Below are 14,541 nucleotides of genomic sequence, written 5' to 3' on the forward strand. Positions count from 1 at the left end.
ATTAAAAAAAACATTTGGAGATGCTCCTACGCAGTGTTGCAGCTATTCAGTTATGATTACATTTTATCCCAGCGCTAGACACATAGCAAACTCAATAAGTCAGTATAGCCCCATGAAAGGCAGCTTGCCAGAGTGCACCTGTTTCCCAGAATCAGTTCATCAATAAAAGCCCTGACCTCCTTTCCTCTCTAATTATCGCGATAGGGTAGAATAGCTGTACTGACATTCGCCAAATTGCAGCGAAGCTGCCCTCGAGCACGGCCAGATATCAAAAGGCAAGATTATTTTGTGGCAAACGGCACTTGAGGCAGGGCTGGTAGCGGTGACGGGTGGCGTTGTTTCGCTGTTCCTGTGAGCGCTGGGCGAGAGGGCAGAAAAACGACATCGTCCCTGCGAGTGGGGGTGCGAGGCGGTTGGGAGTGCTGGCAGCTGAGCCGTCAGCGGTGCAAGGGAGGGAGGCAGGGCGCGTTTATGTGTGATTACCTCTTGTACTTGCGAGCCGGGCTTATTTTTTTGGTTGGACCCTGAATTCCTCAAACTGGCATCTGCCATTAACTGTATTTCCCGCTTGTCCAAGTGGAGTCGCCTCAGTACCGGTGAGCGGAGAGGAGGCGAGGGGGCGTCCGACACTGTTCTCCCAGAGACGGTGATTGTCAGGTGGAGGGAAGGAGAGGGAGAGCCGGTCGCCCTGAGAAACTCGGGGTGCGCTGAGTGCCGAGGAGGAGGCGTCTGCTCGAGGTGAGAACTCACTAGCGTTTAGTTATCTCCCTTCTCCCGCTGAGGCGTTTTCTTGCCGAGTGGTGATGACTTTTTTTCTCCCCCCCCCCCCCCCCCCCCCTCCCCCCCCCCCCCCCCCCCCCCCCCCCCCCCCCCCCCCCCCCCCCCCCCCCCCCCCCCCCCCCCCCCCCCCCCCCCCCCCCCCCCCCCCCCCCCCCCCCCCCCCCCCCCCCCCCCCCCCCCCCCCCCCCCCCCCCCCCCCCCCCCCCCCCCCCCCCCCCCCCCCCCCCCCCCCCCCCCCCCCCCCCCCCCCCCCCCCCCCCCCCCCCCCCCCCCCCCCCCCCCCCCCCCCCCCCCCCCCCCCCCCCCCCCCCCCCCCCCCCCCCCCCCCCCCCCCCCCCCCCCCCCCCCCCCCCCCCCCCCCCCCCCCCCCCCCCCCCCCCCCCCCCCCCCCCCCCCCCCCCCCCCCCCCCCCCCCCCCCCCCCCCCCCCCCCCCCCCCCCCCCCCCCCCCCCCTCTTGGCGGATAGCGAGCGGACACCACACACACACACACACACACACACACATATTTAGAGTTACCAGCTCATTTCCCACACAGTCAGATGCCTTGCGTCGGAGCGTTTGTTAAAAGGAGCGCGGCTCCACCGTGCAATTCAAGTCGGAAACTTATTTTGGCCGCGTATGGTGCGAAAGTGAGCGGGTGGCTTTAATTTGTGACATCTGGGGGTAGGGGAGTGGGGGGTGTGTGTGCAAGGGAGGGGTGGGGGTTGTTCCAAGGTGCTGAGGAATATTCAGCGCAGGCTTCCCGCCGCACAGTAACAGTTCCAGAGCTGCTGTGGAGTGCGAACAGTGCTGCCGAAATCCAGTCATCACTTTCCCCACCCCTCAGATTAAAAATAAAATCAGCGCCTGTGGTCTTGCATTGGACAGCAGCCTGGGAGCTCTCTCCCCGCTGCAGTCACGAAGCTGCCTCAAGCAGGATAGGACGCTGTCAGTTTGATCTGCCAGCCGAGCGTGCGGTTTATTCTGTTTCATGAGATGAGATAAGATAAGGTTTAAAGGACTGCAAAAAGTGGGCACAATCGCGAAAGAGCAAGCGCTATGAGGTGCATAGACCTGGCAATTCAAAGTTGGTGCACTAGACTGGTCTGATTCCTTAATTCTAAATATTTGCATTATGTTTTCAAATAGGTAGAGATAATTTGCCATATCTGCGGTTGGCTTTATACTGAGTGTTGTTAAAACTCTGCCTTTGAGTGTGTGTGTGTGTGTGTGTATAAAAAACAATATGTCTAAAGCCAGCAGGGTAGCTTGGGGAAACCTCATTAATAGTCATGCTTAACCACAGACTGAATGTTATATTTCGATAAGTTTGTTTACGATTTTTAGTTTTGCACAAGAAAGACAATTGATGTGCATTAAGTCATTTAATGTCCTTTCTAAATATTAGATTGTTTGCATCTTGACAACTTTGTGCTTTCTTTTATTAGATCAATTCTCATTTATTTACAGGACTGAGATATTTTAACATTAAAATTATCTTAAACAATGAGGTTTTGCATGACCTTTGGGACTGTAATGAGATTTATATTACTAAAGAATATCGGAAGCAAACTGTAGGCATGAGGGACATGATAAAATTAATGTGACATAAGGCGTTTTAGAAATAACGATGTTTTGCGAGGTATGGGGTTCACTGTAGCTGTAAACCTTTTGGTGTGGTTGTTGAAAGCTACAATTGTATCATTTTGCAATTTTTAAATTGGTTTTGCTTTCAAATAAGTGAAAGTGCTTTCAAATTCAACATACTTTCCGAGAGTCTTTTTTAAAATCTTCATTATGCTGTGTTTGTTTACCTTGTTAATTTTCCTACCCAGGCAACGGTTCATTGGCTTCATTACTGAAGATGTGCAACCCATACTGTCAGCACAAAGCATTATGGATGCTGTAGTTTGCTGAAGCATTTTTTAAAAAGAATTTCAATTGAAACTTGACTGTTAAAATATCTAAAACCACTTTTCCAATCTGAAGTCACTTTATTTTTTTAAATAAAAATGCCTTTGTAATTTGAAATCAACAATTTTACAAACTGCTCAATGGTACAACATTGAATGCTATCAAGTTGTTACATAATTATTCTGCATGCTGTAACTAGATAGAAGGAATGTGTGGATGGGATTTTTTAAATGAATATTCAAATAATTCTATTACTGCCAATGCTATGTGTTGATTTGCATTATCCTCATTTGTATTGGAAAATAATTCATTTTGATTCTCAGCAATTAGAAATCAAGTTGAGTTAGCTGATTATGAATGGTCACTTAATTTTTTTACTTAACAATTAGAAACAAAAAATACATAGGATTTAAGAGAATATTGTAAAGCAGGGGAAGATAAATACATAACATTTTTCTTTCTTTAATAGATGAGCATATGCTAGGCCAGGACAAATGTTCTTGGATTCTCCCACCATGTTGTACAGCTTCTCTGCTCCATTTTTGTTGTATGTGCTGCAACTCAATTGACAATGTTTGTAAAAGGCAACACTCTGGGACTGTGGGATATAAGGTGTAGGATGTTTCCTGTTCCACGATCAAAAGGTCAACATCAGATCTGGCCGATGAATGAAGAGCCACCTGCCTGGATTTGGGCTGCTCCAACTGTACCTGGTCTTTTTAGAATAATTGGCCCTCCCCATCTTCATCCCTTGACTTCTCCACACAGTCCTCCTGAGTTTCTGCAAGCTCCATCCGGATGGCAAATCCCTTATGATTCTTTCATTCCTTTGATGGTCCTGCCTTCTCCACCAGAACCAGCTGTTCTTCAGCTTCCACTTCCAACTGTGCAGGTAGGAATGTAGCAAAGCAATACACTTCAACAAAATCCATAATCCATTGTGATTGCATGAGGAATGCTGTTGAGACATTTAGGAACTTACACAAAAATTGCAAGAGCTGTACTTACCTAAACCGATCATTTAATATGCTTTTCATTATTCTTACAATCATTTTAACATTTGAATCTGAAATTGTTTGTAAACGGTCAGAAAATAATATATTCTTCTTATTAAAGCTGATATAAATAATAAAAATATTAGTATATGTATTAGTTTGATTTCAGTTGGGGCTTGCTCTATGTTGAATTATCAACAGTCATTGATATTTTTGTAGTTATTTTCATAAAATAAAACTTCCCAGGATGTTGGATAATGATTGGCAAAGCAAAAGAATAAAGGGAACATGGGGTAGGAGGAAAAACATGAGGAAAGAGAAGAACCTTGGGAAGTTGTGAAGGGCAGAAAATGATGTGTCAAGTTGGAGCAGTTGAGACTATGGTTGGAAGCCATAACTGCTGAAGCAGATGTTGTTGATACAGAGCAAGGAATGAGACACAGACTCTTTGTTGAAAGTTTGAAGAATTCATACAAGAATATATAATTTGGACTTAATTATTAGAGTTAGGGAGAGGTGAGGCTTTGGATGGGAGTTGTAGTTGAAGATGAAAGCTTTCAAGACAATTTTATCTTTGTGACTCCATTCATCTTGAAAGTTTGGTTTTGACATGATTGAGAGTAGGAGACGAAGTGTTCCAAATGATGTTAAGGGTTTAAAAAAAAGCAGTTAGTAATGGGTTGGTGAATATTCAGTAGAGCATGCTACTTTCTGGGTTTAACCTGACTCTGCAGCTGTGTTGGGTGATGGAGGTGCAAAGCTGAATGTGATATATAATAGATAGATAAGTACAAAGCATAAAATGTTTTGTAAATGCAGTATGTTTGGGGAAATTTGATTTTTTACATACTACAAAATAAATTATGGACTTTACACTGCAATTATGTTTTGATTTTCTTTAACTGACAGATAAAACTTGTGAGTTAGGTTAATATGAAGCATTAGCCTTTAAGAACAGAAATATTTTTGATATGGTGAAAGGCGATAAGTTCCAAGTATGATTGCAAGAACATCATAAAGCTGTTCCAAGATTTCATTGTTAAATGTGCTTTTAATTCTTTCATTGATTTAATTTTAATAGTTTTTGGACATTTTGAATGCTTCTGAATGTGCACACGAACAATCCTTGACAGCTTTGACTGTTGGTAAGCTTGGGAGCATGGATTAGTCAACTGCTAAACTGCCCTTTTGTGGGTGGGACTTGTTTTGGCTTGCCCATGTGATGATATTACATCACACAAAGTTTGAATCAGGATTGCTCCAGGCAACAAGTAGTCAGTGCAATCATAAAGTATAACTTTGTCTTTGTGATCAGTGGCAAGTGCGAGTAGTTCACCATTGGCAATACATTCGGGTCAATTATCAGAACAAACAATTGCTTAGGTTTATACCACACAGTATGTGTGTGTGTTTGCATGTACTATATAGATAAAAAAAAACATACTACTTTTCATAATGACTTAGCATGTTATATGTAACATCATTACAGATTTCAAATTATGTGCTGTTCCAACTTTGCACTTATGATTTATAACCATCAGAATTTCTCATCTTTATTAATAATTTGTGATAGTCTAATCCAAATGTTATTGTGGCATGGCTCATCACAGATTTTTCTGGTTTTGAAAGAAGATCAATAGTGAACCATGAATTCATTATTACTCTTTGGAATTATTAGCCATGTGATACTGGAAACTTTTACTGCACATATTTTGTGTTGTGGTATCAGAAATAGGCTTAGTTACAATATTTCCAACACATACTTTTAATACAAACCCAGCATATATTTTTTCAATGAAGGATTGTCTTAAATGCTCATATTACAATTTTGTTTTCTGGTTTTGATTTGTTGGGATAATTCATGATTCCTTAAGCTTAGTAATGAGTTTTCCATTACATACAATATGTGTTCTGGTATTTTGTCATCTCCATAATCACAGTAGTAACATGGCAGTGAAGACCAAGCTGGGCTGTGAAATAAAGTTAGAGTTTGAATATATACATTTTAGTATTCAAAATGCTTTATTGCTTAGGACCCCACAGTCTGAGGTACAGAGACCCTAAGCATAACACGGTGCTGATCCTCCCGACAGAGGTAAATGTGGATGGGGTTTAGAATCTTATGCAGCAGAACTGTTAAGAGCAATCTGATGGCAATTAAACTGTTTCCCAGTATTGCATTGGCACAAACTGAGAAATTTACAAAGTGCCTCTTGAAAGTAAATATATCGAGTCATATCAATGCTTATAGATGGTACAAGTTCAGAAATTGTAGATCAGAGATCAATAGGTTTCTAGATATCATCTGAATTAAGGGATATGTGGTTAGTGTAGGAGAGTAGTGCCAAGGTAAAAGAACAGCAATGATCTTATTGAGAGGTGGAGTAGGTGTAAGGGGCTGAATGGCCTACTCCTGCTTCTATTTCTTTCTGTTCTTATAGTCACCTTAATAGCAGTGTAGAAAAGATAATTAACTCTTTACTTAAAATTGTAAGGTAAAAAGAATTTGAAGGATTGAATGGCTTTCTTTGTTTTTTTATGACAAAAAATATGCAGGGTGTTGCTTTGTAACATTTATTTAAAATGGACATCGAAAACGTTTTGCAAAGAAATAAGCATGTGACATAAAACTGAAAATTCAGAGGCAAGAATTCAACAATCTGATTGGTAATCCAATAAGTACCAATGATTCTGTGAATTAATTCCATATACCCTTTTGGAGGAAAAATGAATTCATACTGTGCTGTATGTTACTTAAACTTTTGGAGATTTCACTAGACAATTTTGAATTACAAGGAGAAGACAGGGACTTCTTGCATTCATGCAGTAGCTGTCACAACCATATAAAGCCCTTAACCATTTTGCATCTAGTGAGGTACTTTTGAAGTTTGGTCATGGTTGTAGTACTGGAATTATGGCAGCATATTGGAATGGAGTTAGGTCTCATAAACAACAATATAATAATGACCAGATAGTCTGTTTCAGTCATATTGGTTGCAAGGTAAATATTTGACAAGGTCTCAGGGAAAGCTCTCCTACTTTTCTTTGAAATAATGTGAAAGGGATTCCCATACCCACCTCAGAGGACAACTGCATTCTTGATTTAACATGCCACCTGAAAGATGACTCCTCCCACTGTGGTGCACTTCCACAGTATTGCAGTTGAGTGTCAGCCTAGAGTTGTGTTCAAGTCTTTAGAGTAGGGCTTGAGCATAAAATTTCCTCAGAAGCAAGGATGCCATTTACACAGCTGTGGTTGCTGTTGTAGACTAGGAATTTCTTATTAGGGTAAAGCTGATTATTTGGCTGCAAAAGACTTTATTAACATAAGGTTTGTGCAGAATATGTCAACGTTATTTACTCATCCAGGTATGTCAGATTAGAAGCTTCAGTTCATATTGAAAAAAATCAACCTTTTCTTATCAGTTGTATTAGTAGTGATCGCACAGTGTAATTGGCAATCTTTTATTTAATATAGTTTAGTCCATTTGTAATGTGTTAGGAGCTTTGTAATATCAATTGTAAAGCAATCGTCACTGACCTTTATAAATGTGCAAAATGCAGTAGAATTCAATTTATCTTCATCTCAAACCTGTGCTTTTAAATTGATCAACTCGCAGTGTGATTTAGTCTTTGTTGACAATGCTTGAGAAGCAATGAAGTATGCGGTGGTTCCAGTGTGCTCTTGATGTCCAGGATAGCAAAAGAGGACAAGTTCACTTGTCCTTGAAACCTAGATCAAAATCTTACAGTTTTAATCTTTGACTTTCTTAGTAGAGTTTATGTATGTGTTTTTTATTTTTCAAGTTCACGAGGGCAAATTTTCACCAGCCATGTATTTTAAACACTGCCTGATTTCCACTCAAATCTGTGAGCTGGGATTTGCAGCAAAAGGCAAGCTGCTCACTCCTATTGCTGACCTGAGTGGCTAAATACTTGGTTACCTTCCACAGTCTACTGCTGCATTTTGCTGTATGACCCAGATTCTAAGTGGATCCACATATCATTAAGGACTTTGCACAAAGTTATGCTGAGGAGTTGATTAGAACTATCCATGCCCATAAAACAGCTGAAGGAAAATAGCTAGCGAAACCACATTCAGAAGCATTCAAGAACAAATAAAAAATTCAAAATTTAAAAAAAAGTTAAAAATAAAAAATCCAAAAAAATGTAAATTCTCCAATACTTATCCAGGCCCTTGTGGCTGATCCTCTCCATTGGATTAATTGGATTTTCTGTGATAGTTCCGACTTGCCACAGGTTTAGCTGGAATATCCCCCAGTTCAAGTCCTGAGGAACTAGATAAGGTGGATGGTAACAGTCTTTTCCCCAGGGTAAGGGAGTCCAAAACTAAGGGGCATAGGTTTAGGGTGAGAGGGTAAAAATTTAAGAGACCTGAGGACAACTTTTTCACGCAGAGGGTGGTGAGTATATGGAATGAGCTGCCAGAGGAAGTGTTTGAGACAGGTAAAATAGTATCATTTAAGAAGCACTTGGAGAAGTACATGGGAGGGGTGGGGCTTAGAGGGATATGGGCCGAACTCAGGAAATTGGGACTAGCTGGGTGGGCGCCGTGGCCGGCATGGATTGGTTGGGCTGAAGCGCCTGTACTGTACTGTATTGCTCTATGAGTATAACTCTATAAACTGTTGCAAGTTCAAACTCTGATGCTGGACTCCATGCAAATGCCAATGTCAGAATAGAGTTGCAAAATGACAGAGAAGAAGCAGGTATCAAGTTCAGGACTTCTGTATTTGAAAGGGAATCTCAAATTGGGGATACTTAATGCAGGGAATTACAGGCAGTTCCAAGCAGAACTGTTCCTATACCCCAGGAAGTTCCAGTCCAAGAAATAACAATGCGGTTATAGGTAAAACGGGTGATCTAATCCATTTGAGTTTTCATCCAGCAGTAAAGGTGAAAAGTTATCCCATTGCTTATCAATCTGACTTTCAAGTATGTGGTATTTATTTATTCTAAATCGGTAGTGGCTCTCAGTGGTTTTCTTAATTTGAACAGTTTTGGAAATGAAAAATTGAAACAAAATGCAGATTCTATAAATCTGAAAAGAAAACAGAAAATGCTGGAAATATTCAGCAAGTTAGGCAACATCCAGATGATGTTCATGCTGCCTGACCTCCAGAGTGTTTCCAGTAGTTTCTGTTTTTATTTTACATTATTGTAAATACTGAGTTTGACCATTGGATACCCATCATCTAAATAAGCTTGTTATTAAATAAACTTTTTGTGAAATAATTTGCAATTTATTGGTATTTGTGTTGGTTTATTATTGTCACATGTACCAAGATACAGTGAAAAGCTTTTGTTTTGCATGCCATGCAGACAGATCATGCCATACATAATTACATCAAGGTAGTAAAAAAAAACAGGGTGCAGGATATTGTGTTGCAGTTACAGAGTAAGTGCAGTACAGATAGACAAATAAAGTGTAAGGGCTGCAATGAGGTAGACTGGGAGATCAAAAGTTCATCTTTTAATGTATGAGAGGTCCATACAAGAGTCTGATAGCAGTGGGTAGAAGCTGTCCTTGGATCTGGTGGTACGCGTTCTCAAGCTTTTGTATCTTCTGCCGACAGAAGAGGGGGGAAGAGAGAATGACCGGGGTGGGAGGGGTCCTTGATTATATTGGCTGCTATCTATGTAAGTGAAGCTTCCTATTACTGGTGGTAAAATATGTTAATTATTATATATTTTGTTTTTACAGTGGGAGCAAATAATGCATCCCCCAGTAGTAGGATTTCCTCCACCTGTTGGTATGGACTTCATTCCCATAGTTCCACATATGCACACTTCTTCCTGGAGACCATCAAGTAAGGGCTGGGTGGATAAAAGAACCCCTGATTGCAAAGTAAGATTTCTTTATGAATGAAAGCATTTTGTTAAACATTGTAATGCCAACTTCATGATGTCTAACCTGGAAATGAATAGTTGAGGAGGATAGCACCTATTTTATATTTGATAGAGTGGAAAATATTGTAAGGCCTGAACTTTTAATGGAAGGGAGGCAACAAAATCAGTGGAGAATGTGGGCCAAATTTTGTTTGAATTTATTCCTGTGAAGCACAATGTTGATGGTATCGTGGAAATGCAAGTTTTTGTTTTCATTGTCTGAAGTAAATTATGATGTTGGGGCTACCAATTTTCAGACAATAGTTCAGCTGCAATGATTCAGTAATGGACCATTACAATACTGAAATATTTGTATATTATCTCCTATTATAATCAAAGTTGGCAAATCAAAATTATTTAATTCAAGTCATCTGTTAATTCAAATTTTAGCACTTAATTTTCACATTGCCATGTTACATTGCTTAATTTGAACTATTGAATAATTCATATTTTTAATATTAAATTCCTTCATACCTATGATTTACAACTACAATTAGCAATTATATAGACTGTTCAATTTAGTAAAACATGCCAAAGTATCACATAGATTGTCTAATTTAGTTAAGTGTGTCACAGCATTATCAAAAAAAACCTGACACCAAGCCATTATGGAGATACTTGGGTAGATGGCCAAAAGAGCACAGGTTTAAAGGGAGAAAGTGAAAAAAGCAGAGATACTGAGAGAAGAGCCCATGGACATGCCATCTGAAGGGATAGCTGGCTATCATGGAGCAATAAAATAAAGGATAGAGAAGCTACCACAATTGGAAGAGTGCAGACATCTTAGAAGGTTGTAAATCTGCATCTGGGGAGGAATAAGACCTTGGAGGGACTTAAAAATGAGGATTAAAATTTTAACCTGAAGTAAGGGAGCACTGGATTGATGCATGACGTAGAATCTGGTGCACATTGGGAGACTGAAGCAATGTTTTGGATTATCTCAACTTTATGGCATATAGTAGGCTGGCTAGGATTATGTGTCAATGAAAAATATCGATGTTAACAAAAGCATTAATAAGAGTTTCTGCAGCTGATGAAAGGTGTAATGGTGGTGAAAACCGAGTTGCTTTGACTTGGCACAAACGTGCGGTCTGAAACATGTCTTATGGTTAAGTATGGCTCTATGGTTGCAAACAGACTGGTTCGGACTCAGGTATTTATTGGCAGGAGGGCTTATGATGTGGATGCAGAGACTGGAAGTTTAGTGTTGAAATTTGCACAATGCAGCACTGTACCTGTTTTTTAGCCTTTATCTATTTATTTGAAAGAATCAGGAGAACTAAATTAAACAGGATTTTTTGAAAAAGTAAAATTAAGATGACCATGTGGTTTAATCAAGATGAATGAGAATGAATAATTAGAATATTTTTCAGCCAAGTTCCAAAATAACTCATGAATTATTTAATTAATATGAAGTAAATTGGTCTCTATTACAGAAACTAGAATAAACTTGTCTACTTATGATTAAAATTGGCATAATTTGATCCAGTAAAGTTAGCCACTTAGTGCACTTGATCACAAATAAAAGATAATTGTATGAATCAGGTTTTCATTTATCAATGTTGGATTCTGGTGTTTTAAGCTATTTTTAATTTTCAATACATTTCAATACATTCTATACTTAATTCTCTGAACTTGGCTTAGTTAGCCCTGTGCGCAACCTTTCTTATATTGGGGAATAACTTACATTATGACTGACAATAATTCCACTGGCTATTACTAAATAGTATATTCATTAGCTCTTATGTTGCACACAGGTATATTTCAATAATGCAATTTCTGTGGAGTCAACTTGGGGAAAATCAGAGGACATCACATTTTTCCATGGATATAAAAAGCCCATTTTAAAAGCAAATCAAGTGGCAGTGGCGCTATCAGCAGTAACCAAACCTACATCATCGACAGGCTCCAGACCCTTTCTCGTGGTAACACCTCAATCCATTACTGGTGAGATGCTTAATTAATGTAACCAATTGATGTCAGCTGTTAATTTTCATGCTATTCATCTTTTATCTTTTTTGTATAATATTCACCTCTTAACACATTTAACGTGCCCTTCAAGAATACGAATTTCATCTTTTCATGAATACATTTTCCAGTTTCATTTTAAAGTGAAAATCCAATATCCTAATTTCATTTGTTCCTGCTGAACAGCATTACTATGCTATTTTTCAATAATTGTGCAAAGGAATATTGCTTGACATCTGTCCTTATTTTGTCCTCCATAACCTTGAACTAGTGTGCTCTTAAACTCTTTCTACACCTTTCTGGGTGTCTGGGTTCTGTTGGCAATGCCAGCACTTGGGTCCATCCTGAATTGCCTTGAACTGAGTGGTTTGCTATGCCATTTCAGATAGCGTCAATCACATGGGGTGGATCTTGATTCACATAAAGGCCAGGCTGGATAAGGATGGAAGATTTCCTCTCCTGAAGGACATTTATGAAACTGATGGTTACAGCAACAACCATAAGCATGTTTTTGGGTTTGCTTCATTCGTCAATTCCACTAAATATTCTGTGTATCTTTATGCCATCTTTTCTTATGCTCTTTTGGAGGCCTAACAGCTCAAACATCAGGTGGTTCCATGTGAGATTTTCCCCTTGAGCATCAGTCTCACAGCAGTCATGAGAACTTGAAGTCTACCTGTATTCTGGTGACTGTAACCATGGTTGGTGCTCTAGATACAGCCTAGCCAAAACTGGGGATTTGTACAAATCTAGTTACTTTGTGTAACCCAGCTTTCTCTATTGCATTTATTTGAAGTGTGGTGGGTGAAGCACCATCCCAAAGCTATATTAATTTCTCCTTTAGCACACTCTTCATTTCCCTGGATGAACACAGCTCCAACAACGCTAGAGAAGCTCGACATAAGAATATAACACAAGAAATCAGACAAACAGTAGGCTTCGTGGCTTCGATGCCATTCAATAAGATTTGATCTTGGCCTGAACTCCAGCTTCCTGCTGTTTCCCACATCTCCCCTGTAGTTCAAAAATTTGCCTGTCTTTGTCTTGAATGATTCATCCTCCATAGCTCTCTGGCATAGAGAATTCCAAAGATTCATGACCCCCTTGGAGACGATATTCCTCCTCACTTTCTCTCTTCCAAACTCCATTATGTATAGCCCTAACTTGATCAATCTCTCCTCATGATATGACCCCTTCATTCCTGGAATCAAGTTATTGAATCTTCTTAAATGTTAAGATTCGAATTGCCTTTCTAATTACTTCTTGTATCTTCATGTGAACCTTTTGTGTTTCATGTATGGGGACACTCCTTACCCCTCTGTACCACAGCACTCTGTAGTCCCTGCTTCATTAACCATTATTCTTGTTTTCCTATTCTTCCAAATAAATTGGATAAACCACGTTTCAGCATATTATACCATTTCTGCCAATTTTTTACCTAGCCACTTATCCAATTCCCTTTGCCAATACATAGTCTGTAAATTGAATTAGAAATGAAACATTTACGCAAAAACCCTTTTGCACATTTTACAGTGTATTTTCCTAGCTCTGGCCCAGGTCCCACCCATTGGACCTCATATCTCCTGTAGTACACACTTCTGACTTATCTGTAGAAATTGGATCAAAAGATGCCTATGTCTTTTGTTTTCACTCAAGGATTGTGTCAAACAGAAACTCAGGAACCACATGTGAATTAAAGGGTCCATGTTAAGACCAATTTTATATTCACTGATTCCCTACATTGATTTACCAGTGCTGTCCTCTTGCTGAGTGGCAGCCCAGACGGAAGTTGCATCCCTTTGCACCAATGATGCTGCAATTTATAACCTTCATAATTGCAGTGGCACAGGGCGCTAGTTCATGACACAGTGCTTGATCGGATCGCCACATAGCTTGGGGTGCCTCATTAGCCAGCGCATCATCACTTAACCCTTTACCTACCCTTTGATTTCTGTTCCAGCCTGATTGCAAACCCTTCCTCCACCCTTGCTTTTCCTAAGGAGAATTCTTTAACAACACCAATCTGTTTCCCAACAGGCAGTGTATAAATTGGATGGTAGCTGAGTGCTTGACTGCTGTTTCCATATGTAAGCATGTAGAGCAGTTTCTAACACATTAAATGGAAGGAAATTACACATGACCATATCCCCCATTTCAGCAATTTTTTTTCAGAATAACACTCAATTTGACATAAAAGCAAAATGTAGCCTCCACTTAGCATGCTGCAAATTAGTGAAATTCAATTTCTGGGTTTTTATGTCCTTAACTTTGCTTTGTCACCTGTCTTGGCACCATTCAGGAAACAGCAGCCAGAATGATCAGCACCCAGTCCACCACCTGAACACTTCACCACAGATTGCCCATAGCTGCACCTATGAAATGCACTGCAATTATATACCAAGCCCTCCTGAATCTGTGAACTCGACACCAAACAAAGACAAGAACAGCAGACATATGTGGACAACTGCACTTGCAGGTTCCCCTACAAATCACCCTGATTTGGAAATGAGTCACTGATTCTTCATTGTTGGTGTGTTTTACTCCTGGAACTCCATACACAACAATATTGTGTAAGAGGGACGGCAGACTGTAGACCACTTTAAGGGCATTTTGGGATGGCAGGAAAGGCTGATCTTACCAATAGAGCCTACATCCCCAAAAAAATGGAAAAAAAAGTAATCTTTCTACCAGTGATGTACATGTGCCTCCTAGTTTTCTTTCTAAATTAAACTTTATTTGCCACTGATAATCCCAACTGTTCACCCTATTGAATTCACTTTGTAGAAAGACTACTTTCTGGATCACTTAAGCATATTAAGAAAAGTAAATTATAAATTATTTTAATGTTTTATTTTCTCTGATTCTACCTATTCTCTTCTATCTTCCCTTTACAATAATTTACTTATATACAGTTCGTGCCCCAAAAGTTACTGTTTACAAATTGTGGCATAGTTGCTTGTAGCACTTTGAGGTCTGGAGACGCCCAGCAATAA

General features: G+C 40.0%; 1 protein-coding gene across 1 annotated transcript; it reads left to right on the forward strand.

The window, feature by feature from the left end:
* The first annotated feature begins 624 nt into the window (after positions 1-624).
* tcerg1l (transcription elongation regulator 1 like) lies at positions 625-14,205 on the forward strand. Its single transcript, XM_052027604.1, has 5 exons — positions 625-738; positions 3,145-3,567; positions 9,396-9,539; positions 11,338-11,527; positions 11,934-14,205. The coding sequence occupies exons 2-5, from the start codon at positions 3,247-3,249 to the stop codon at positions 12,140-12,142; spliced, it is 864 nt and encodes a 287-aa protein (XP_051883564.1). The 5' UTR covers positions 625-738; positions 3,145-3,246; the 3' UTR covers positions 12,143-14,205.
* Positions 14,206-14,541: the final 336 nt, after the last annotated feature.

This window comes from Pristis pectinata, chromosome 12 (genome assembly GCF_009764475.1).
Source record: "Pristis pectinata isolate sPriPec2 chromosome 12, sPriPec2.1.pri, whole genome shotgun sequence".
NCBI lineage: Eukaryota > Metazoa > Chordata > Chondrichthyes > Rhinopristiformes > Pristidae > Pristis > Pristis pectinata.

Bases quoted from the DNA above. Each gene is read 5' to 3' on its own strand.
- tcerg1l (XM_052027604.1), top strand. From the start codon at position 3,247: ATGTTTGTAAAAGGCAACACTCTGGGACTGTGGGATATAAGGTGTAGG. The intron at 3,568-9,395 runs GTAGGAATGTAG...TTGTTTTTACAG, and splicing joins TTCCACTTCCAACTGTGCAG to TGGGAGCAAATAATGCATCC. The intron at 11,528-11,933 runs GTGAGATGCTTA...ATGCCATTTCAG, and splicing joins AACACCTCAATCCATTACTG to ATAGCGTCAATCACATGGGG.